Here is a 24836-nt window from a genome sequence, read left to right as displayed (position 1 = left end):
TTAGTGAATTTGTGAAATAGGAGCTGTTAAGTTTAGAAATAGTTAGGGGTAGGTTTTTATGCTCAATATTGGTTGATTAAGGGTTCTGGTAGTTGATTTTAATGCTTGGTATTAGTTTTAAGCAAGCTTGAGTTTCAATGTATTAGTTTTAAGCAAGCTTGAGTTTTGAAACTCAAGCTTTGAGCTTTAATGGCAAGTTGAGTTTCTTTGGCTTATTCTGTGAAATTCTGGTTGGAAAATGATGTGAATACATTGTACAGGTATACTGGAAAGTTTGGTGAAGTTTTGGATTGATTTGAGTTAAGAGGGTTGGTTTTTGTGTTCCCAGCACAGAACCGGTCGACCGGTTCTGGGGGACCTGTACCAACCGGTCGACCGGTTGGTGTCCAGTTTTTGGACTTCCGTTTGGGACCGGTCTGCCGGTTGGGAGAATTTTCCGAACCCTAGTTTTTCCCAATTTTGAGATATTTAGGGTATTGCCATGTGGTTTATTAATAGGGAAACTTTTAGTTTCAAGTTTAACTCCCCGAATAGTGATTTAGCGAGTCACTCATCAGTGTTGCACTTAATGTGATTAGGGCATCCATCTAGTGCGAGCATTTCCGTTCAGGTCGGCCAACACGCTTGAATTCGAAAAACAGGTAAGAACTGTATATAGCGTGTTAAATGAGATATATGCATGGTGTATGTGTGATTGTGTATGTTTTGGGTGATATCATAGCGGCACAACAATTGTGTCGGTTCGGCAGTACAAGCATCGTACTGGTTAAGAGTGATATTCACCCCAGAGAGTATTAATTGGCGCTATCATAGCGGCACAACAATTGTGTCGGTTCGGCAGTACAGGCACAGTACTGGTTAAGAGTGATATTATGGCCAATTGTACTCTCGGGTGCTATTGATGCTATCATGGCGGCACGAACATAGTGCCGGTCCCGCAGTGCGATCATAGTGCTGGTAGTGGGTGATATCATGGTCAATAGTACCAACCATTAAGAACGTTCTTAATCAGTTGATAAGCCTTGTAAATAGGTGTATGGGCGCCTAGTTACAAGTCGAAAGTTGTATGATATGTTATATGCTTTTCTTACTGAGTCTGTTGACTCACAGTTCTACTTTCATGTGTAGGTAAAGGAAAGGCGATAACTGAACTGGTGTGAACCTGAGCTCGGATGGGATTGTACATGTCAAAGCAGCGCGACCTGGAGTGTTCGGTCTCGGGACATCTGGGATTTGTATTTTGATAGTCGCTGTGCGACCTGAAAAATGTGTATTTTGAAATATTACTTTTAAATGTTTAAAAACGGGATCCCGGCACTTGTAAATATTTAAATATATTATAAAAGTTTATTAATTAATATAAAAGTTTTAAATTGACACGTTTTTCAAGAAAACTCTTCGATTAGCGAAGATTGCACTGTAATTGAAAAAGCACTGTAGCGTGCCTTAGCATTAGGGCGTTACAATTTTGGTATCAGAGCCGCCAGGTTTGTCTACCGAAGCTTGCTAAGACATGTACAATCTTCATCAGAGGAAGCTCGGTTCATGGTTCAGTAAGCCTGTATTTGTTTAATATTTTAAATAATTGTGAATGTGAAAGCATGTTAGGAAGCATAATAGATTTTAACTATTTAAATATTTTATTTTAAAGTGCATTGCCTTAAAATCCGTAAGTGCGGTAGTAAGTATGTAAATAGGTCGTGGCCTGACCAGGCTGACTTACTAACTGACAGGTTAGTCTTATAAAATGGACACCTGGTGCATTATGGAGAGTCAGAATGAATTGGCCAGGGCTAGTAATGGTTGGAGAGAATGGAGTCCAAGTTGTCCCCGCAACCAAGGTGAAAGCCCTTGGAGGGCTTCCGACGGGAGTGATGGTTATCAATCACAGGCTCCGTTGGATTTGGAGCAAAGGTTTGCAGAAATGGAAGCTGTGATTCAACGACATGAAGAAGAGATCCAGAGGTTGAAGCAACAAAGGTTTCCTGTAGTATCTTTACCACAAATGCCAATCATTTTTGATTCGGTATTACCAGCGAAGCATGGAATGGCTGGTAATCAAGTGGAATCATTGCATGAAAAGATTTGGACCCATGAATCTTCAGTCTTTCAAGGAGAATCAAATATGAAGAACGCTTCTTGGGCTGAAAGCCCTGAGGAAATTATTGTGGGACCTCAGGAGATTATGGCAGAGGGTCAGGATATCACCTGCCTGATCCCAGGTTATGATGGTAGTGGTAGGAGCTCCCTGATTGAGCGGAAGGAGAAATTTACGTCATCAGTAGTGGGTTCAAGACAGAATAAGCGGTTTCGAAGGTTTCAAGCCAAAGGAGGACGCCAGGGTTATTCTTACCCTGAGTGCCCACGTTGTATGAAACACCATCCCGGAGAATGTAATCGAAAGGTATGTTTTTAATGTGGTATGGTTGGGCATTTTAAGAGAAATTGCCCACAGGTGGAGAAAGTAGAGCAAGAGCAGGAAGCGATATTTGTTCCTACTCCGGAGTATGCTAATGTTCAAACTGATGACGCGGCGAGTTCTTCTGTGGTGGCAGGTCAGCTCCCTGTAAACGACTTCTTTTATTTTGTGTTGTTTGATTCGGAAGCTATATGTTCATACATAGCTATGTGAATAATTAATCTTTTTGAGTAAGGCTTTGTGATATTTTTTTTGGAACCCTAATGCCTAGTGGGGCGTTGGTTAACTCTAATGGGCGCTTTAGGTCTATGCTGGTTAGGATTGAAGATAGGAAGTTGAGCGTTGACCTTATAAATTGGAATTAATTAATTTGACATTATACCGGGAATGGATTTTCTAGTCAAGTGTTCGGCCAGTATAGATTGTAAGCAGAAAATGGTGACTTTTCAGACCTGAAACATTTGGGCCTGAGGCAATCAGGGCAGTGAAAGATTTTCTTGACGTGTTTTCCGAGAAGTTGTCAGGGTTTTCGCATCGCCACAACGAGAAATTGGTTTCTTAGTTGGTATGGCACCTGGAGTTGAACTTTTTGTCTAAGCTCCATATAGAATGGTTCCAGCGAGGCTTTAGGAGTTTAAGTTGCAACTTCAGGGGATGCTAAACATTGAGTTTATTTGACTCAGTGTATCGCCCAGGGGAGTTCCGATTCTGTTTGTGAAAATGAAAGATGGTTCCCTCAGAATGTGTATTGATTATCGGGAACTAAACAAGCTGACGACTAAGAACAAGTACCCGTTGCCCAGAATTGATGGTCTGTTTGGTTAGCTTCAGGGAAAGACAATACTCTCAAGGATTGATTTGCGATCTGATTATCATCAACTCAGAGTTTGAGAAGAAGACATACCGGAGACTGCTTTGAGAACCAGATATGGGCATTTTGAGTTTCTGGTAATATCATTCGAATTGATTAATGCTCCTGTGGTCTTTATGGATCTTTAGAATAGAGTATTCAAGGATTTCCTCGATAACTACGTTATAGTGTTTATCGATGATATTCTGGTATACTTCCAACCAGAAAGGAAGCACGAGCGTCATCTTTGGGTGGTATTACAGCAACTTAGGGACCACAAGTTGTATGCGGAGTTTTAAAGTGCGAATTCTGGTTGTTTGGGGTGTCCTTTCTGGGTCATATTGTTGAGAAGAATGGAATTAGGATTGATCCAAACAAGGTGAAGAATTGACTGAGGCCAAGTCCATGACTGAAGTACGAAGTTTTTTCGGTTTAGCAGATTAATATCGACAATTTGTCGAAGGATTCTCTGAAATTTCTATGCCCCTAACCGAATTGACCAAGAAAAAAATCAGAGATTTGTGTGGTCAGATAAGTGTGAAACAAGTTTCCTGGAGTTGAAGTAACGTTTGATAATAGCTCCGGAATTAGCTTTATCATCAGATTCAGAGGAATTTGGGATTTATTGTGATGCATCCAATCAGGATCTGGGATGTGTTCTGATGCAAGATAATAGAGTCATAGCTTATGCTTCTTGTCAACTGAAAGATTATGAGCAGCGTTATCCAACTCATGATTTGAACATGCTGCGGTGGTTTTTGGCTTTAAAGATATGGTGACATTATTTTTATGGTGAAAACGTGATATTTAAACCGATCATAAGAATTTCAAGTACATTGTCACCTAGAAGAATTTAAACATGAGACGGAGAAGATGGCTGGATTTGTTTAAGGACTACGATAGTGAGATTTTATATTACCCCGGTAAGGCCAACGATGGGGCCGGTGCGTTGAGTAGAAAGAATTGCAGGCAAGTTTGTACCACTGTTTTGATAGCCCTTAACTAGCCTCTGAAATGGTTAACGCAGGGATTGAATTCGTAGTTGGAAAGTTACACAGTTTAATACTTCAATCTGATCAATTAGAAAGGATCAGGAAAGCGCAATTGGAATACCCTGAGCTAGTTGAAGTTTGAGACCATGTAATGGTCGGTTGACTTAAAGACTTTTAGTCTCGAACAATGGAATGTTGTTATTTAAAGCTCGAGTTTGTGCTTCTAATGTTGAAGAGATCAAGAAAGAGGTACTTGATGAAGCTCATACCACACTTACTTATTGCATCCAGGAACCACCAAAATGTATTAGGACTTAAAACCCTATTTTTGGTGATATGGGATAAAAAGAGAGGTGGTGGGTTATGGTTCAAGTGTTTAACCTGCCAGCAAATTAAAGCTGAACACCAAAGGCCGGCAGGGTTACTGCAATCTTTAGTCCTTCGTGAGTGGAAGTGGGAGGACATTGCAATGGATTTTATAATTAGAATACCTGGAACTACGGGAATGTATGATTCAGTAAGGGCCATCGTGGACAGATTCACAAATCAGCTCACTCTCTACTAGTGAGAGTTACATATTCAGTGGATCAGTACGCTGAATTGTATGTGAATGAAATACTTCGTCTCCATGGAGCCCCTAAATCTATTGGGTTAGATAGGAATCCAAGGTTCATATTGAAGTGTTGGGTGAGTCTTCAGAAGGCTATGATTATCAAGTTAAAAGTTTAGGATAGCCTTTCACCCTCAGACTCATGGTTAGTCGGAAAGAACAATTCAGATATTGGGAGACTTAAGAGTTCATGGAGTAAGTACTTGCTTTTATCAGAGTACTATAGGAATGGCTTCCTATGAAATGTTATATAATGGAAAAAAATCGTTTCCCAATTCATTGAGACGAGATTGGAGAAAGAAAGTACTTGGGTCTGGAAATTGATTAAATCAAAAATTTGGATGCTTGCTTCTTAAAGTAGGCAGAAAGTTATGCTAACCTGAAGTGCAAAGATGTTACATTTTACGCAGGGAAACATGGTTTATGCAGATTTCACTAATGAAAGGTATTAGGTGTTTCGGAAAGAAGGGTAAGTAAAGCCCTAGGTTCATTGGGCCAGTTCAAATACTTGAGAAGGTCGGGCAGGTAGCGTATCGGCTAGCCTTACCACCAGCATTGTTGGCTGTTCATGACATATTTCATATTTCCATGTTAAAGAAATATGTGTCAGACCCGACTCATATCTTGAGTTATGAAGCTCTTGAACTGCAATCAGACTTATCCTATAAAGAACAACCTAGTCAAATTCGAAACAAGACTATTGTTCTGAGTTAGTGCTATGGAAGAACAGTAAGGTGGAGATAGCCACCTAGAAATTGGAGTCTAATGTGAGAACTCAGCATATCCAGAGCTATTCAAGTTAGATTTCGAGGACGAAATCCTTTTAACGGGGGGATAATTGTAACGACCGCTTTAATAAATCGGATTAGAAAAGGCAATTAGCACTAATTTCTATTATTTTATTATTATTTATGAATTTAATTATTTTGGACCCCAATATTTTAAAAATAAATATTAGAGTTGTATTTTCTCAATTTCGGAGATTTTATTAAACTCTAGGGGTATTGTTTGATTAATATGTGAAATATGTAATTTTTGTAATTTTGTTCGGCGACAACGGAAAATGTGATGGATGGTTAGATTGATCACATGGGTAAGTTTAGAACTTTATTTCTTAGCGCGGAATATTTTAGAGAAAATAAATTATCGGGATTGAACGGGGTTATGGGATTTGACCATTTTACCCTTAGCTTTAGAAATACCCTAGTTTTATGAGTAAGGGCATTTTAGTAACTTGCCAAGGGAGAAGTTAAGTGGCAGCCTAGTGACTTGACACCTAGCAAGTCAAAACCTTCAGCCAAGGGAATTGATTTTCCCTTCATTTATGTTATTTCATTTTGAAAAAAATTAAAAAGGAGAAAAATATCAAAGAAGAACAAGTCTCTCCCTCATTTCTTCTCTTCGAAGCAGCCAAGACCAGGGGGTTTTGTTGTGGATTGTTGATGTTTTCAGCTGGGGAATTCAAGAGGATTAATCTAAGGTAAACCCTAATAAACTCCCCTTTAGTTTTTAAGTTTTGCTTAGTTAGAATTAGTGAATTTGTGAAATAGGAGCTGTTAAGTTTAGAAATAGTTAGGGGTAGGTTTTTATGCTCAATATTGGTTGATTAAGGGTTCTGGTAGTTGATTTTAATGCTTGGTATTAGTTTTAAGCAAGCTTGAGTTTGAAACTCAAGCTTTGAGCTTTAATGGCAAGTTGAGTTTCTTTGGCTTATTCTGTGAAATTCTGGTTGGAAAATGATGTGAATACATTGTACAGGTATACTGGAAAGTTTGGTGAAGTTTTGGATTGATTTGAGTTAAGAGGGTTGGTTTTTGTGTTCCCAGCACAGAACCGGTCGACCGGTTCTGGGGGACCTGTACCAACCGGTCGACCGGTTGGTGTCCAGTTTTGGACTTCCGTTTGGGACCGTCTGCTTGGGTTGGGAGAATTTTCCGAACCCTAGTTTTTCCCAATTTTGAGATATTTAGGGTATTGCCATGTGGTTTATTAATAGGGAAACTTTTAGTTTCAAGTTTAAGTCCCCGAATAGTGATTTAGCGAGTCACTCATCAGTGTTGCACTTAATGTGATTAGGGCATCCATCTAGCGCGAGCATTTCCGTTCAGGTCGGCCAACACGCTTGAATTCGGAAAACAGGTAAGAACTGTATATAGCGTGTTAAATGAGATATATGCATGGTGTATGTGTGATTGTGTATGTTTTGGGTGATATCATAGCGGCACAACAATTGTGTCGGTTCGGCAGTACAAGCATCGTACTGGTTAAGAGTGATATTCACCCCAGAGAGTATTAATTGGCGCTATCATAGCGGCACAACAATTGTGTCGGTTCGGCAGTACAGGCACAGTACTGGTTAAGAGTGATATTATGGCCAATTGTACTCTCGGGTGCTATTGATGCTATCATGGCGGCACGAACATAGTGCCGGTCACGCAGTGCGATCATAGTGCTGGTAGTGGGTGATATCATGGTCAATAGTACCAACCATTAAGAACGTTCTTAATCAGTTGATAAGTCTTGTAAATAGGTGTATGGGCGCCTAGTTACAAGTCGAAAATTGTATGATATGTTATATGCTTTTCTTATTGAGTCTGTTGACTCACAGTTCTACTTTCTTGTGTAGGTAAAGGAAAGGCGATAACTGAACTGGTGTGAACCCGAGCTCTGATGGGATTGTACATGTCAAAGCAGCGCGACCTGGAGTGTTCGGTCTCGGGACATCTGGGATTTGTATTTTGATAGTCGCTGTGCGACCTGAAAAATGTGTATTTTGAAATATTACTTTTAAATGTTTGAAAACGGGATCCCGGCACTTGTAAATATTTTAATATATTATAAAAGTTTATTAATTAATATAAAAGTTTTAAATTGACACGTTTTTCAAGAAAACTCTTCGATTAGCGAAGATTGCAATGTAATTGAAAAAGCACTGTAGCGTGCCTTAGCATTAGGGCGTTACAATGTGTGTGGCTGTTACCGCCTATAGTGACGCGCAAAAAATGAATGTAAAAGGGTTCAGTGACACGTGTGAAGTGTCACTAAAAACTGTCTTTCCAGTCACCCTCATTAGTGACGCGCGTTGAAGTGTCACTATATAGTTTTAGAGTTACACAATGTGTGTCACTAAAACTCATTTTTCTAGTAGTGATATACTGACTAATCTTTGGACTACTTATTTTAAACATACAATCATGATTTTATTCTAATGTGACTACGTCACTATAATAGATGAATATATTAAATAAATAATCATAACAATAAACATGTAAACAATATATTTAATTAAATAATCAATTTATATTTATGTTGTTGTTAAATAATAATATATAAGAAACATGAGGTTCTATATAGGCATAAAGCTATAACACCTTTCACTTATCGCTCATTGCTAAAGATGTACCATCCTGCCAGGAGTAGGATTGCACATAAACACCACAAGGACCCGTGGGGACCTTCCCCTAATGAGGCGGGGATTCCCCAACTTAGCGGGGATCAAAGGTGGGGACGGAGTTGATTTTACATACCCGAGTTGAAGGCAGGGCGGGGTCGGGGAAAGTACTATCTGCCTCGATATATCTCCATTTATATATATTTATATATAATAATTAATTATTCAAAAAAAATATAATAATTAATTATTAACTGTTATGGAAATACTTTGGCTTGTTTCCTCTTCTCAATATATCAAATTTCAAAAAAAAATTAATGATATATTGGACTTTTAAGTTTTACTTTCACACTATAATATTGATAATTTAATATTTGTATGATAATATATTAATGATTTAATTACATTAAATGTAATGACTGGCGTGTGTAACGTATTGATTGACTGTAATACTAATAGCCTAATAGGTGCCTAGGTGAAATGTGATGATTGGCGGGCCTTGTGGCTGATTTATTGATTGGTAATATATGATTTATTGATATTTTGATATCAGTATCACACGCTACTCACCTCACCAATCAGCAGCACCAAGACTCTAAGAGTCTACTCAACGGATGATCAAACTAAAGTAATTGTCTAATTGATATTAAATCTCAAAATATTATTTTATTTATTAACTTAAAAATATCTTAGTAATATTATATATTAGTAAATTAGTAATAGTAATTGTATTGTTGTATTGTATATGCATATATCATATATTATATATTAGTAATAGTAGTTCTTATTTTTCACACATATATACATACAGTTTTATAGTTATAGTATTTTCATTTTTAGTTTCTCTCCTTTGTTTAAACTTCCATTTCTCTCGCATAGACAGGCACATATTGTGAATTTGTAATTGTGATAGTGGTTCTGAAATTAGAAGAAACTTTGAGGTAAGCATTCTATTATATTTCTAGTAGATTTTTTTTTTTTAAATATAAAATTTTATTTGTAAAACTGATTTATTCTTCTTTTTTTTTTTTTTTTGTTATCATTCTATATTTTTTGGGTAGTAAATTTATGTTTGTCATGTATATATAAATTTGTCTGTATCTATTTATATATATGTATGTATATTTTCTAAGAAGTTTTATCTTTTGTGTAAACTTATATGTGATATGTGTGTGAATGTTGTTGGCTAATATGAGTATACAACTATTCATAGATTTTTATTTATATAATTATTTTTACAATGAATTCTTAGAAAGAAAATCCCAATTAAATTTAAAACTACATGCAAATGTAAATTGATGAAACCCAACTTTAGATACAGTGAACAATACTATAACTAAAAAAAGATAGTAAAAAAATAGCTTGGAAATATATGAGATGTAGATTTAATTTTTGTATTTTGTATTTTCTATATTTTTCAGTTATTTTTTGCAGTTAATTTATATAATAATTGAATAAAAATTTATTTTGTATATCTTTTTCAATTAGATATATAAATATTGTATACATATAAATATATATTCTAATTAGTTTATTGCATTAATTTTTTTATGTTCATATATATTATTTATTATTATTTTTTTTGAACAAAAAGGATGAAATTTTTATTCAAAAGACAAGGCAAAGCAAGCTGAAACCCAGCTGCTATGCAAGAAAAATAGCTACCAGCTGTTAATTACATTAATAATGTACAACTCCCTTCCTTTCAAATGTTGAAAACTACAATTCAGGATTCTATATTTGATAGCATTTTTTATCTCCCTGCTCACAAAACTAGGACCCGACAATACATATTATACCAGCAGCAATCTCTATTCTGCCATAAGAAATACACTGTAGCAGTCATGACAGCGTTTATCACCCTTTCCAGCAAGTTCTTCATCGTCTTCGAACACCAGTCCTTCCAATGCTTGAAGTCCCTCGGCTAGATATTCAAACCAAACCAGCTACCTATCTCAGTCATCACCAATTTGGAGAAATGACACTCAAAGAAAACATGGTTGTGAGTCTCCGAATTCATCTCACCAACAGGGCAATTCTTATTAGTGATTTCTTATTAGTGATCTCCATCACTCTACTAAGGTGATCTCTAGTCAAAAATTAGTCATTTATAGCTTGCCAACAAATAAACCTATGCTTAGGCACACACATCTTATGCCAAATAGTAGGCGCATACTCAGAACTTTCAGTAGAGATGAGAGAATTATAAAACATTTTTGCCTTAAATTTCCCATTCTTACCCACCCCCAAGAGAGCATCTCGGTTAATGATGTCCCTGAGTCTCAAGATTTTCTTGAAGTACCAGCTGCTAACCTGTTTAAAAGTCAGCAACCAGAAGTCTTGACTCTTTAGATAGATGGAATTAATCCACTTAACCCAAAGATTATCTTGTTTCTCCGAGATAGCCTAAATATTTTTGGCAATCAAAGCCATATTCCACTTCTTTCCCTCTTGGAAGCCAATTCCTCCAAACTTTTTCGGGAGACAAATTTTTTCCCAAGAAGTTAAATGGAACTTACTTCGATTTCCATTGACCCCCCAAAGGAAATCCCTACAACTTTTGTCAATGGCAGCTGTCACTTTCTTGGGAAGAATGAAAAGGTTCATCCAAAAGTTCCTAATCCCCAAAAGAACCGAATGAATCAATTACACACGCCCCGCAAAAGAAAGGTTTTTGCTAGCCCAATTATTAAGCTTCAAATTTACCTTATCCAAAATGCAACCACAATCCAAAGTCTTCCATTTTGTAGGACAAAGCTTCACTCCCAGATATTTGAGACGGAAAGAGCCTTCTTCCATATTCACCAAGTTCAGAATGGCCCTTTTAGTAGCTTCATTGACTCCTCCAAAGTAGATAGCAGACTTATTCATATTAGCTTTTAGACCTGTTGTGTCACAAAATAATGAGAAAGCTTCATGAATAAATCTCACAGATTTTTCATTGCCCTTACAAAAGATCACAAGGTCATCCGCAAAACATAAGTTGACAAGCTTAAGCTGTTTGCAGAGAGGATGAAAACCGAAGCTAACTTTTCCAGGATGAAAGTTCAGGATTCTGGTCAAGTAATCCATAACAAGAACAAAAATTAGCGGAGAAATAGGGTCTCCTTGGCGACAACCTTTTTCACCTTTAAAAGAACCTTGGAGTCTTCCATTCATCATTAGGTTATAGGAAGTACCCTTTAGGCAGACTAACACCCAATTGATTAATCTAGATGGAAAGCATAAACCTTTTAGAAAATCAGAAACTAAGGTCCAGTCAACAGTATCTTAGGCTTTCCTTAAGTTTATCTTCATTATGCATCTGGCTGAGATGTTTTTTCTAGTGTATCCCTTGAGAAGATCTTGAAAAATCATGATGTTGTGAGCCAAATGTCTCTTCTTAACAAAAGCTCCTTGATTATGATGAATTATATCCGGCAGAATCTCAGAAAGTCTGGAGCAAATCAGCTTAGATATGCATTTGTATAGAGTATTGCAGCACGCAATAGGTCTATAATCATTTGCATCTATGGGACTATCTGTTTTGGGAACAAGAGATATTATCGTTTCATTGAGCATGGTAGGCATCACCCCATCTTGAAAGAACTCCAACACTCCTTGAGTAACATCTTCCCCAATCTCATTCCAAAGCCCCTTAAAGAAACCCGAACCATACCCATCTGGACCAGGACTCTTGGAAGAATGGATATCAAACATTGCTTTTTTAACTTCAGCCTTCGTGAAAGGTCTTATGAGCCTTACTTGCTGCTAGATGTCAAGGATCTTACCCCGAGCAAGAATTGTCTGATCTAATCTTCTGGTAGCTGAACTCCCTTTCCCCATAAAATTTTTAAAATGGTTTAGGAAGTGCTCAATAACCTTCGGGTAGTCTTCTATTACTTCTTCGTTGCTGCAGTAGGATAATATCCTATTTTCTTGTCTTCTTTTTTTCAAAGAGGCATGAAAGAAGCTTGAATTCTCATCGCCAAATTTCATCCAATTTAACTTTGCATGTTGCTGCATATAGCTAGTATAATCCTTTTTGGCTGAAATATACACTTGTTGAGTGCTTTTCTCAACAACTTGAAGACTTTGGTTACTCGGGTTTGCTGCCACATTCCCTTTAGCAGTGTTGAATTCCTCTTTAGCCGCTTTGTAAGTGCCAATTATGTCTCCCTGATTGTCTCTGTGAAATCTCTTCAGCACATGCTTGGTTCTCAACAACTTTTGAACAATACCTTTGAGACCCTTGCTACTAGTCTGATTATTCCAGCAGCAAAGAACAGCCTCTTTATACCCTTCTCTGTTCATCCAGTAATTACAAAATCTGAAGGGAATGGTCCCTAAGTTCCCAGCCTCCACATGTTTTATTATACAATAGCTATGATCTGAGATAGCATCCCATTTATTCATAACAACTATTTTTGGAAAAACATCTAGCCACTTTTCATTACAGAAAACTCTATCAAATTTAGAATAAATTCTGTCCCCCAAGTCATGATTGTTTGACCCGGTAAATTTGCCACCCATACTGTGAAGCTCCCCCACCTGGCCTTTTGCTAACCAATCCTAAGCATCACGAATATCTCTGGGAGTGACCTGACGACCTCCACTTCTATCTCCATAGCTAAACATAGCATTAAAATCCCCAAAAACAATCCAGGGATCTTTTAGATGACCAAGAGCCGAGAGCTTGTCCCACAGTGAAATTCTTTTTGTCATGGAATTACTTCCATACACTGCTGTAACATAACAACTATCTTTGTCCCCAAACTTTCTAATTTTGCAATGAACGAATTGAAAATCTTCCACAAGAAGCTCAACATTCACATAGCTAGCTTGTCATAATAACATGATTCTATAAGAAATAATAGGGCTGGAGTAGAAATTCCAGCTCCTAAAGTTATTTTCCATCACATCTAACACCATGTCATGATTTATTTTGGTTTTAAAAAGAGCCAAGAAACCAACCTTGTTTATTTTACAAACCTCGAAAAGCACTTGATGCTTCTCCTTCTTATTAAACCCCCTAATATTCCATCCCATTAAACTAACACCGTCCATTAACTAGCTGAGTCTTAGTTGTTTCCCCGAATTCATCTCCATTATTCTGTAGCACATCATAACCATCACTATTTGTGGCCTTCGGACAAGCTATTTTCACTACTTTATGCCCCTTCTTCCTAGGCGTAATCCAATCCCCTGAACCTCCCGAAACTGCTATCGACTTTTCCCTCTATGTTTTCTTCCTTTCATCATTCTTCACAATGGTATCTTAAGGTTCAGCTCCTTCTTCAATCTCAGCATCTTTTTTCACTTCTGTTTCACCCTCAATAATTGGTTGTTGCTTCTTACTCGATGCACTTTTTTTCTTCCAAACAAACCCTTTTTCTTTATTATAATTAGCCATCGTATGGCCTAACATAGTACAAGCCATACATTTAGAAGGTAACCACTCATACTCTATTAATTGTTCTACCATTTGCTTCTTCTCATTAATGAATGATATAGCTTTTGGAGGATTGTCTAAAATCTCAATGTCCACCAGAATTCTCGCAAATTTGATCATCGTCCTCTCCTGAGTGACCTTATCCATCATGATTAGTTTTCCTATGGTGCTAACAAAAGCACTTAGGTTGTTCCTACCCCAATATTGAAGACCCAAGCCATTTAGCCTTATCCAAACAGGGACAGATTTAACCATTTGGGCAGTATCAATATCAGTAGACCATGGCCTCAATACTACTAATTTTTTTATCAAAATGTATCACCCCTGTTTCAAGCACTAGATCTCTTGTTGCCTCATCCCTAAAGCTAACAAGAGTGAATCCAGAATGCATTCTCACTATCTTCTCAATTCCTAAGTTCCCCCACACTCTCTTCACAAAACCTTCAAACACTCTAAAAGGCGGGTTAGCACCAAGAACTATACAAACAATAGCATTTTTCCAATAGGCCGCCTCAACTTCAATTTCTTCCATATCTAATTTCGTAATAACATGATCCCCAACTCTCAAAGGTTCTGTAAATTCAAGTCTAGTAGAAGGAGTTCTCACCTGGTTTATTTTCAAATTGCTCCACATATCCTTAGCATTCAATTGATAATCAACTTGCTCCATCTCATCTGCCCAATTCTGTAAAACAGGGTTGTTCGCTGGTTTCTCCATAACTGGAACTGTTCGTAGGGGTCAAGAAAAACCTCTGCCTGGTTCTGTTCTTCCACTCCATCTTGGCTCGAAGGCTCTTGATCTTCATGTACATCGACAATGGCTGGTTTAGCAGGCTTCGATACGTTCCTTTTTTTCTCTGCCATTGGAAGAGAGAGAACGCACCCTACGCCCAATTATAAATTATTTACTTTTGTTTGTGTAAGTTGCGTGAGAGTGAGTGTGCGCCGTCGTAACTCCTGTAATATATATATATTAATTTTTGTATTTTCTATATGTGTATGATTGCATATTTGTATCATATTTAATAAAATATTATTCTGTACTATCTATATTTTTATGTTTAATTATTTTATATATTTTACCTTTTAGATTATTATATACAGTGTAACAATGAGTGAGATTGAGAAAAATACTCCATCAACATATAGACAAATAGAAGGAGCAACAACACCAAATACACCTAAGGAAGTAGACTCATCAACTCCTCCAAATGATATTGATTCAGAAACTCAAACTATTTTGGATGATGAAAATATTTTAGGGAAGAGAAGGTTGACTTCTTTTGTTTGGAAACATTTCAAGAAGGTAAAAATTGAAGGAGTTAACAAGGCAGTTTGCAACTATTGTCAAAAGAAATTGGGAGGATCAAGTAGAAATGGAAGGACACATTTACATGATCATTTTAAGATTTGTCCTCGTAGAAAAAATCGTGATATAAAACAATCGATCTTGAATCAAAGCAAGAAGAAGGATGGAAGTACTTCTCTTGCTGCCCACAACTTTGAACAAGAGTTGTAAAGAAAAAAACTTGCTAAGATGATTGTTTTGCATGAGTATCCACTCAATATGGTTGCACATGATGGATTTAGAAGTTTTGTCAACTCTCTCCAGCCACTATTCAGACATGTATCTCGAACTACTATTAGGAGGGACATATTGAAGATATATGAGAACGAAAAGACCAAGACAATGAACACAATAAATGAAAATTGTAGTAGAGTTGCAATTACAACTGACATGTGTGGACATCAAATAATGAAAATTGTAGTAGAGTTGCGATTACAACTTATATAAATTAGGCGACTAAAGACATCTTTATAAACAATGACACATTATATTGATGATTCTTGGATTTTGCGTAATCGAATTATCAGGTAATATAATAAATTAGTTAGAAAAAATATAATTTATGCCAATATTTGATATCAATTTATGCTAATTATTTTTTTTTTGTATGTACATTCAGGTTTATATATGTGTCTGCCCCTCATACTACTAAGCTTCTAGCAAAAGTGTTGATGGAGTGTTTGATTGAGTGGTCTATTGAGCGTAAGTTGTCTACCCTTACTTTAGATAATTGTATCGTGAACATTTCCATGATGAATCAGATGAAAGAAAAATTGAGAAATGCTTCTTTACTAATGAATGGGGAACTACTTCACATGAAATGCTCTGCTCATATCTTGAACTTGATTGTTCAGCAAGCCTTAGGGGCAATTCAAGGTGCCATAGAAACTATACGTGAGAGTGTAGTTTTTTGGACTGGCACTCCAAAAAGGGTTGAAAAGTTTGAAGAGGCTAAGAAAGGATTATCGTGTTCCAACAACAAAAGGTTAGTGCTTGATTGTAAGACTAGGTGGAATTCTACTTATTTGATGGTTACAAGTGTCATTGTTTATAAAGATGTCTTTAGTCGCCTAATTCATACTGAGAAAAATTACGAAAAAAGAACCTAGTGAGCGAGATTGGCTTTTGGCAAAAGTTATGTGTGAGAAATTGAAGTTGTTTTACAATGTCACTGAGATGTTTTCTGGAACTAAATATCCTACTGCTAATCAATTCTTCTCTAAAATTTGTGAAATTTGGTTGTTGCTTAAGGAGTGTCTTAAATCTTTGTATGATGAGATTAGGATTAATGACGTCAAATATGATGGATAAATTTGAGCAGTATTAGACTTTCATTCATGGCATATTAGCCATAGCAACTGTTTTGGATCCAAGGTTTAAGATGAAATTGATTGAATATTACTTTCTTAAAATTTATGCTGGTGAAAATCAAAATGAAGTTGAGCGAATTAGAATGTTGTGCTGTGATTCAATGAAAGAATACAAACCGAATGATGGAAAAGAAAATCTTCTTGATCCCTTATTTAATGCTTCTGGAATTGTGAAAGTAATGATGGATGTGTGGATGATTTAGCTGGTTTTGACTTGTATGTTAGTAGTACTTCAAATGTGGATACTTACAAGTCTAAGTTAGACTTATACTTGGAGGAAGCAATTTTACCTAGGAGTGGAGAGTTTGATATTTTAGCTTGGTGGAAGACAAATAGTATTAAATATCCAACATTACAACAAGTTGCCAGAGATGTTTTGGTTATCCCAATGTCTACAGTTGCTTCTGAATCTGCCTTTAGTACTAGTGGAAGACATGTGACTCCTTGTCGTAATAGGCTTCATCCAAACATGTTGAAGGCATTAGTATATACATAAGATTGGTTATGGGATGAGAAACTAATGGCATGTTTGGTTTAGTGTAATGGGAATTGTAATGGAATTATTATTACCATTACATTGTTTGCTTTCATTTTTAAACCTTTGTAATGGCTTTACATTGTAATTGTCATTACTATATGTATTGTAATTCCCATTACATCATAAAACCAATGTAATGATGATTACATTGTTAGAAAATATCTCTTTTGCCCTTTTTTATTACTTTTTTTAAAAAAAATTAAATATTAAAAACAATAAAACTAAGAGTATTTTTATCAATATACAACTTATTTATTTGATTACAATGTTCATTACAGAGTTAAACCAAACATCATCATACCATTCATATTACAATTCTTATTCCATTACATTACCATTCATATTACAATTGCCATTTGTTGGGATTTTATGTCCTAAATAAAACCCATTACAATCTAATCTGATTTGTTATCAATAAGAGATTAGAAGTCATTTATGTTTACATGTTGTTTTTCATGATTATGGTTTAATGTACGTACAAAATCTGTTAAGTCCAGAACATATAGTCATTCACAATTACAGTGATGTCAACACAGTTGAATGTGATCGTGATTATATGATTCAAAAGACTAAGTCCCTGTTTCATCAATGCTTTGGATTTACACTGATGTGATAAACAGCGATGAAGTGTACTTACACTTTGCATAAGTGTTATGTTCTTTCCAAAACATTGGCAAAGTATACTAGTTTCGAATGTATGGAGTATACATTGGACTGGACCGATATTGATCTTACTTAAGATATTATAATACTTACCGTTGTATCTTTTCAAGCCAATATCACTAGTTGATCTTAGATCAAAAGATCTAAATCCTGATATGCTTAAGCTCAATCTCAGGAGTGTTATTCATGTTCTTTGATTTGCTAGTTAAGCCTACTTTTGGGTCAGGGTGATACGTACATTTTGGGAACATGATAGTATGACTGAGTGGGAGCGCTAAACATAAATATGGAATCTATAGCTTCTATAGGTGTTTAGAAGTTAAGGGATGATTTCCTTCGAGCTTAGCTAAATATATGTAAATGGAAGAGCTCTTGTTTCAGTGATTATATTTTAGTTCACTAAAACATCATTTACAGGTAGCTAATGTTGGATATTATTTTACCAGGATCTAGATTTACTACCATGTATGTTTTATTAACATCCTAATATGAATTCTAAAACAATGAAATAAACACATATAAAGTTTAGTAAACCTTACATTGGGTGCAGCGGAATATAATGACTCATTCCGTTCAGATCTGTAGCCCTTGATTCCTTTCTGTAGCAGAGCATCACCAAGATCTGAACCTGGATCTCTTTCTCTCCTTCCTTTGATGCTGATTCTCCTTCTTGTTGTTTAGAATCTCCTACAGTCTTACACACTATGATTGAGATACCACTTGATGTGTGTGGGCACTCACTCATTCACTAATGGCTGAAATTATTTAGTGTGAAGAAAGGGTTAGTGTTTCGAATTGAAGAAGAAAGAAGAAGGAAGAGGTCTCATCTAGGTTTTTAGCTTTAGAGGCATTAGTTGGATAATGAGACCATAACCTTCCTTTTATACTATTCTTCAATAGGGTTAGGGTTGAATTAAATGGATTAAAAAAGAATAAAATATTGGGCAAAAATACCTCTTGGCCATATACAATAAGTGGACCAATCTCTAGTTACAATTTTGCCACTTTATTTCAACCACTTATTCTTCTTTTCAATAATACCATATTTTTCAATTCAACCGTATAAATGCCAAACTATTTATTTAATAATTAAAATAACTATCAAATAAAATTGTCATTTATAATATTTATTAATTAGACTCCATAAAGTCTCTTAATTAACAAGTAAACCTCAAAACACTATTTCTTCACAATAAAGCCATAACATAGTGAAAATTCATAAACTAGACATAGTCTAATTTTAGAATTATAATTGATTAATCAAAATCAATTACCTGAGTCTTACAAGCACTATGGTCTCAACTAGTATGGGGACCATGGGCCTATATAAACCGAGCTTCCAATAAGTCGAACCAAATTTACCAAGTAAATTCCCTAACTTATTAATTCCTTATTGAATCCACACTTAGAACTTGGAATTGCACTCTCAGTCATATAGAACGCTTTATATGCTCCACGATATAGATACGCTATTAATTATTTATTGTTATAATCCTAATATGATCAATGACCCTCTAATAGATGATCTACATTGAATAGGCACTAAATTACCGTTACACCTTCAATGTATTTTATCCTTAAAACACTTAGCTCCGTATAAATGATATTTCAGCGAAGTGAAATGAGATCTCAACCATTTATCTCTGTTTAGCCAAGCTCGAAGGATATCATCGTTTCACTTCTAAATTCCTATAGAAGTTATAGACTCCATATTTATGTTAGCGCTCCCACTCAATTATACTATCATGTTCCCAAAATGTACGTATCACCCTGACCCAAAAGTAGGCTTAACTAACAAATCAAAGAACATGTATAATACTCTTGAGATCGAATCTAAACATATCAGGATTAAGATCATTTGATCTAGGATCAACGGGTGATATTGAATTGAATAGATATTACGGTAAATTTTAATATATCTAATCAAAGTTCAATATCGGTCTCTTCCGATGTATACTCCATACATCCAATACTGGTAAACTTTGCCAATGCCCTGGAAGGGACATAACACTTATCCAAGGTGTAAGAATACCTATCGTTGATTATCATGTCAGTCTAAATCCAGTGTTCTGACAAATCAGTGAATAAACTTTCAAACATATAATTAAGATTATATTCCACTATGCTGACAACACTATAATCATTAACAAATTCATATGTTCTGGACTTAAATAGAATTCATACATTATATATAATCATGAAATAAATCATGTGAACCATGCAACATAAAATGTTATTTCTAATCTTTATTAATAAGTAAATTTGATTATATAGAAATGAGTTTTATTTAGGGCATAAAACCCAACAGCTAAGTGTTTTAAGGAGCAAAATACATTGCAAGGTGAAACTGTAAATTTATCCCTACTCGGTGTAAATCATCTATATAGAGGATCTTTGATCAATGAGATTATAACGATGGTTAAATGTGATAGTGTATCTATATGGTGGAACGTATAGAGCGTTCTATATAACTGAGACTGCAATTCCAAGTTCTAAGAGTGGATGCAACAAGGAATTAATAAGTTAGGGAATTTACTTGGCAAATTCGGTTCAGCTTATTGGAAGCTCAGTAATATAGGTCCATGGTCCCCATTCTAGTTAAGACCATACTGCTTGTAAGACTCATATAATTGATTTTGATTAATCAATTATAATTCTTTGATTAGACTATGTCTAGTTTATGAATTTTCACTAAGCAAGGGCAAAATGTGAAGAAAAGAGATTCTAGATTTTATTTATTAATTAAGAGACTCTATATGTCTAATTAATAATTATATTAAATGACAATATTATTTAATAATTTATTTTAGTTATTAAATAATTAGTTTTGGCATTTAAATGGTGAGAATTGGAAAATTGGCGTTTTTGAGAAAATAGAAATGAAAATTGTCAAAATTGCAAAATACCAAGTGGGGCCCATTAACACCATGGCCGACCACTTGGAGAGGTTTTTTCCAATTAATATTTTCATTATTTTAATGTCAAATAATTACTAACCTAAACCTAGTGGTTACCTATAAATAGATAGTGATGGCTCACACTTAACAAGTGATTCATGAGATTGTCTTTAGAAAAATTAAGCCTCTCACTATCCTTCTATAGCCGACCTCTCTCTCTCTCTCTCTCTCTCTCTCTCTCTCTCTCTCTCTCTCTCTCTCTCTCTCTCTCTCTCTCTCTCTCTCTCTCTCTCTCTCTCTCTCTCTCTCTCTCTCTCTCTCTCTCTCTTTCCTTCTTCAATTTTCGAAAACCTTGAGTGATAGAGTAGTGCCCACACACATCAAGTGGTATCTCAATCATAGTTTGGAAGATCGTGAAGAATCCAAACTGAAGAGAAGGACATTCGGACTCAGATCTTGGTGATACTCTGCGACAAAAAGGATACAAGGGTTAGAGATCTGAGTGGAAGGAGACATATTATTCCGCTGCAACCAGTGTAAGGTTTTCTAAACTTTATATGTGTTTATTATCGTTTTAGAAGTTCATATTTAGGATGTTAAACAACATACTTGTTAGTAAATCTAAGATCCTGATAAAATAAATTCCAACACCATTCTCATTACATTACATTACATCAAAGCAAACACTACCTAAGTATTTTTATTCTAACTTGCTCTTATTATTTATTTTTATTTCATATTAAAAAATTAACTAATTCTAATATTGTTTATTTCTTAGATACATCACAAATTAAGGCTTCATATAGTACATACTTTGATGATGTCGAAGATGATGATGCGCTAAGTTTAGCATTTATTTATTTGTTTGCTTACAATTTCTTTTATTTAAAATATTTGTTTACTTATAGTTGAAATTTTTATTTTAGGGTCCAAGTTTTGTGGATTTTGATTCTTGAAGAATAAAAACTCTTCAATGGTGGTCTTGACTACTACTAGTTTTCAAAGTTGAAGATAAAGACATTATTATAATTTTATTAAGTTTTGTGTGTTTGTTTGAATTTTAAGTTTATGCTTATGGTTTTCAAGCTTATGTTTATGAATTTTAATTTTAACATTGAAGGGTTTTTTATTTTACAATTTATCTAAATGACTATTAATTATGGAATGAATTTAATTATATGTTGTTTTAATTTAGTGTTTACAAATATTAGTTTTAAATATATTAAAATTATTATATTAATTTTGAATATATTAAAATTATTAGTTTTAGTAATTTTTTTTAATAAATGGGTCCCCATTAAGGTGTCAATTACCAATGGGGAATCCCTGTCCCATTCCTCGTCGGGGAGTATGCGGGGACGAGAAAAAAAATAGGGGGCAGGGACGGGGGCGGGGAATGCAATTTTTGCACTGCCCCATCCCCATGTGCATCCCTAGCCACGAGCCTATAGCTCTGCAGAATCAACTGGAATGGAACAATCCTGACTTCTACCAAGAATTGGGCAAAGTAGTCTCTTAATGCGATATGAGCTCTTGCTTTGATGTGGCCCCAACTCTAAGCTCCAAAGTCGTTCACACTTGAGCTGGCCTTCTTCTCCTTTAGGGAGAGCTTGTTCCAGAATAGACAAGGATACTTTAAAGTCTGCATTCTTTCTCCACGTCGTCCAACATTCAATAATTGCAAAACTTTTTAGCAATGTGGTCCATCTCCCAACGAGACTCTTTGACCTTTCCCTGTGTCGAATAGTCATCCTCCAATTGATTTTATTCTGCCTCTTCAATGTTTTGAAGGAGCTCGAAAAGCTGTTTCTCTTAAGTCATAGTGAGAACTAAAAAAGGAGAAGCCAAGTAGTTAGTACCAAAACAAATCAAACAGTAAGGGTACAAGAGAATTCTCCCCGGCAACTGCTTTGAGAGGTTCCAGCCGGACCCTAGGTCCTAGAGTTAGTTCTCTAGGGAACATAATTCCTGGACAAATGAACGGGAACATAAGAAAGGGAATGGAATGTAACCGTATTATGGTCTGGAACTATAAGGGTCCTGAACCTAGTAAGCGGGACGTAACAGGGTCCTTAGGGACACTATTAGTGTCCAAGAGATCAACAGTAAAAAAAATCTACAAGAACTTTCCTAGGGCAAGGTCTCTACGTTTAGTTTTTCCCTATAAATTCCTAAGTCCTCAGGCAGACAGAAAGACTAAAACCACCCTACATAGTGGAGTCATAGTACATATTTTAAGAAAATAACCATAAAAATCCAAAAATTATGGCATCACCCTACAATACACTGCCTAGAGCCTATTTACAAAGAAAATAGCAGTGCCAAAATCATAAAAGAAGGTACTTAGGTGGTATACTCAGAGCTGGGAGTGTTGGATTCTGGGAAGAAGCAAGATTCTTCACCCAAAAATCACTTAGCCTCTTGATAAGCTCGTCAACGTCCTTCTAGAAGTCTGACGGAGTCGATGCTGTGGCTAGGGTAAACGAAGTGGCGTTCAGACAGATTTTTGATTGGAATTGTAGAAGACGACCATGAAGATCAGTGTAAGGATCAAACATTCACCAAACTTATGGGTTTTGGATAATTTTCTCTAAAAATTTGAAGAAAAATGGAAAAATGGTTAAAGTGCCAAGCAATCAATTTCTCTCTTATTTATAAGGAAGCTGGCAATACGCGTGCCTCTGATCCATGGGCCTAGATTGAATCTGTGAAAGTGCAAATCCGCTGGATCTAACGCTTTACGAATGCCAAAGGTTATCATTAATGTGATTTATAGAATTAAGGACACATGTATTACTGATAATATTCACCTCGGACAACTCACTAGCATAACTAGTCGTTAGTCCGTAAACCGAGGCAACATGTACTTTCGCAAGCTGCATGACATACACGAACCAAAGAATCCACTAATGAAATATGAAGGTTCATAAGCTTCCATGACCTTCCACTTTAGAATATCAAAATACTTAAATCATTCATGGCCCTAGGTACTACAATGAATTTGGATGATAGTTGCAAGCCTCTATGACTCTTGAGTCGCAAAGGCTTGGGGGGTAAATGCTATTTGTATTTTTGGATAGGTAACACGTGTAAATTTAGATCGACCTACTTAGCCTAACATGCCCATTCACTGGGCCTAGGTAAGTGACCACCCGATCCATGAGTAAGGTTGGACGAGGAATCCAGATTACACCACTACTTCACAATAACTAAGTTGAACGTGTAGTCCTAGAAAGAAAACACTTGTTTTTTCAACAAGTATCTAAAGAAATGAAGATGGATGCCCTTAGGGGTCATCTGGGAAGCATAGTCGAAGAGGTATCTTGGAGCGAATGAGTGTTTGGGAACCATCCTTTGTGGTATGCTTTTCATAAGAATACTAACAAATTAGGCGGCCTTTCCCTATGTCAGACCTTGGAAATGTGCACTAGGGGGTGTTCACGGATTGTTTTGGTTCGAATTTTCAATTTTTTTTTCAAACCAAACCAGTATTATAGTTTTTAAAATTCAAAACCAAACTAGACCAATTAAATGATCAAAACAAACCAAGCCAATCCTCTCAAAAAAAGATTGGTTTAGCTCAAATTCATGGTTTGTATTTCATAGTTGCTCTAAATTTTTGTTACAGTAATTGTTCATTTTTTCTGTATTTTTTTTAAACTTTATAATACATAAATAACAATAAAAGTTATTATCATAATAATATTAAGTCAATTTCAATATTCTACCTAAAGTTATTCGTAAATATCAATATTTCATCCAATATATATATATATTAAGTATAGATGTAATAATTATACAGATTAGTTTGGTTTCAACCGTTATTAAGATTTATGAAATCATGATCAAACTAGAGAATTTTAAACAGTCCTAATTGAATAAATCATTCAAACCAGATTTATCTGGTTCGGTCTCAAATAGTTTGGTCTGCATTTGTTGGGGTTCAAAACCACGGATTACGAATTATATAAACACCCCTAAGGCGCACATGAAAAAGAGGATCACCTTTTTTGAGCCAATGACCACTACTTTGACATTCTCACAATAGATCGACGACTTATGCCCAACTGTCACCATCATCCGTTTCTCCGTGTAACTGTGGACCTCCTCAAATTAACCCAAAGTCAAATGTTTTAATGTAATTTATCCCACCAGTGAACTTTTTTCAACCTACAAACCCTAATGGGTCCGAGTTAGCCCGACCATTAGCCAAGTGTTTATCGAGATTTTTAGAAACTGATTAATGAAGAAATTAATCTTAAAGAAGAATAAATTAAAGACAATGCAACACGGACTTTTACATGGTTGAGTAATGAGCCTTAATCTA

General features: G+C 35.6%; 2 protein-coding genes across 2 annotated transcripts; both read right to left on the bottom strand.

The window, feature by feature from the left end:
- Nucleotides 1-10073: 10073 nt before the first annotated feature.
- Nucleotides 10074-11421, bottom strand: LOC115719863 (uncharacterized). The gene is made up of 3 exons (XM_030649043.2): nt 10969-11421; nt 10503-10575; nt 10074-10186 (listed from the first exon to the last, which is right to left on the bottom strand). Exons 1-3 carry the CDS (start codon nt 11419-11421, stop codon nt 10074-10076), a joined length of 639 nt encoding a protein of 212 aa, XP_030504903.2.
- Nucleotides 11422-12012: 591 nt separating this feature from the next.
- On the bottom strand, nt 12013-12966 carry LOC115719862 (uncharacterized). Its single transcript, XM_030649042.2, has 2 exons — nt 12844-12966; nt 12013-12687 (listed from the first exon to the last, which is right to left on the bottom strand). Exons 1-2 carry the CDS (start codon nt 12964-12966, stop codon nt 12013-12015), a joined length of 798 nt encoding a protein of 265 aa, XP_030504902.1.
- Nucleotides 12967-24836: the final 11870 nt, after the last annotated feature.

The sequence above is a fragment of the Cannabis sativa genome, chromosome 2 (assembly GCF_029168945.1).
Source record: "Cannabis sativa cultivar Pink pepper isolate KNU-18-1 chromosome 2, ASM2916894v1, whole genome shotgun sequence".
Classification (NCBI taxonomy): domain Eukaryota; kingdom Viridiplantae; phylum Streptophyta; class Magnoliopsida; order Rosales; family Cannabaceae; genus Cannabis; species Cannabis sativa.
This window is presented reverse-complemented; position numbering and strand designations above follow the sequence as displayed.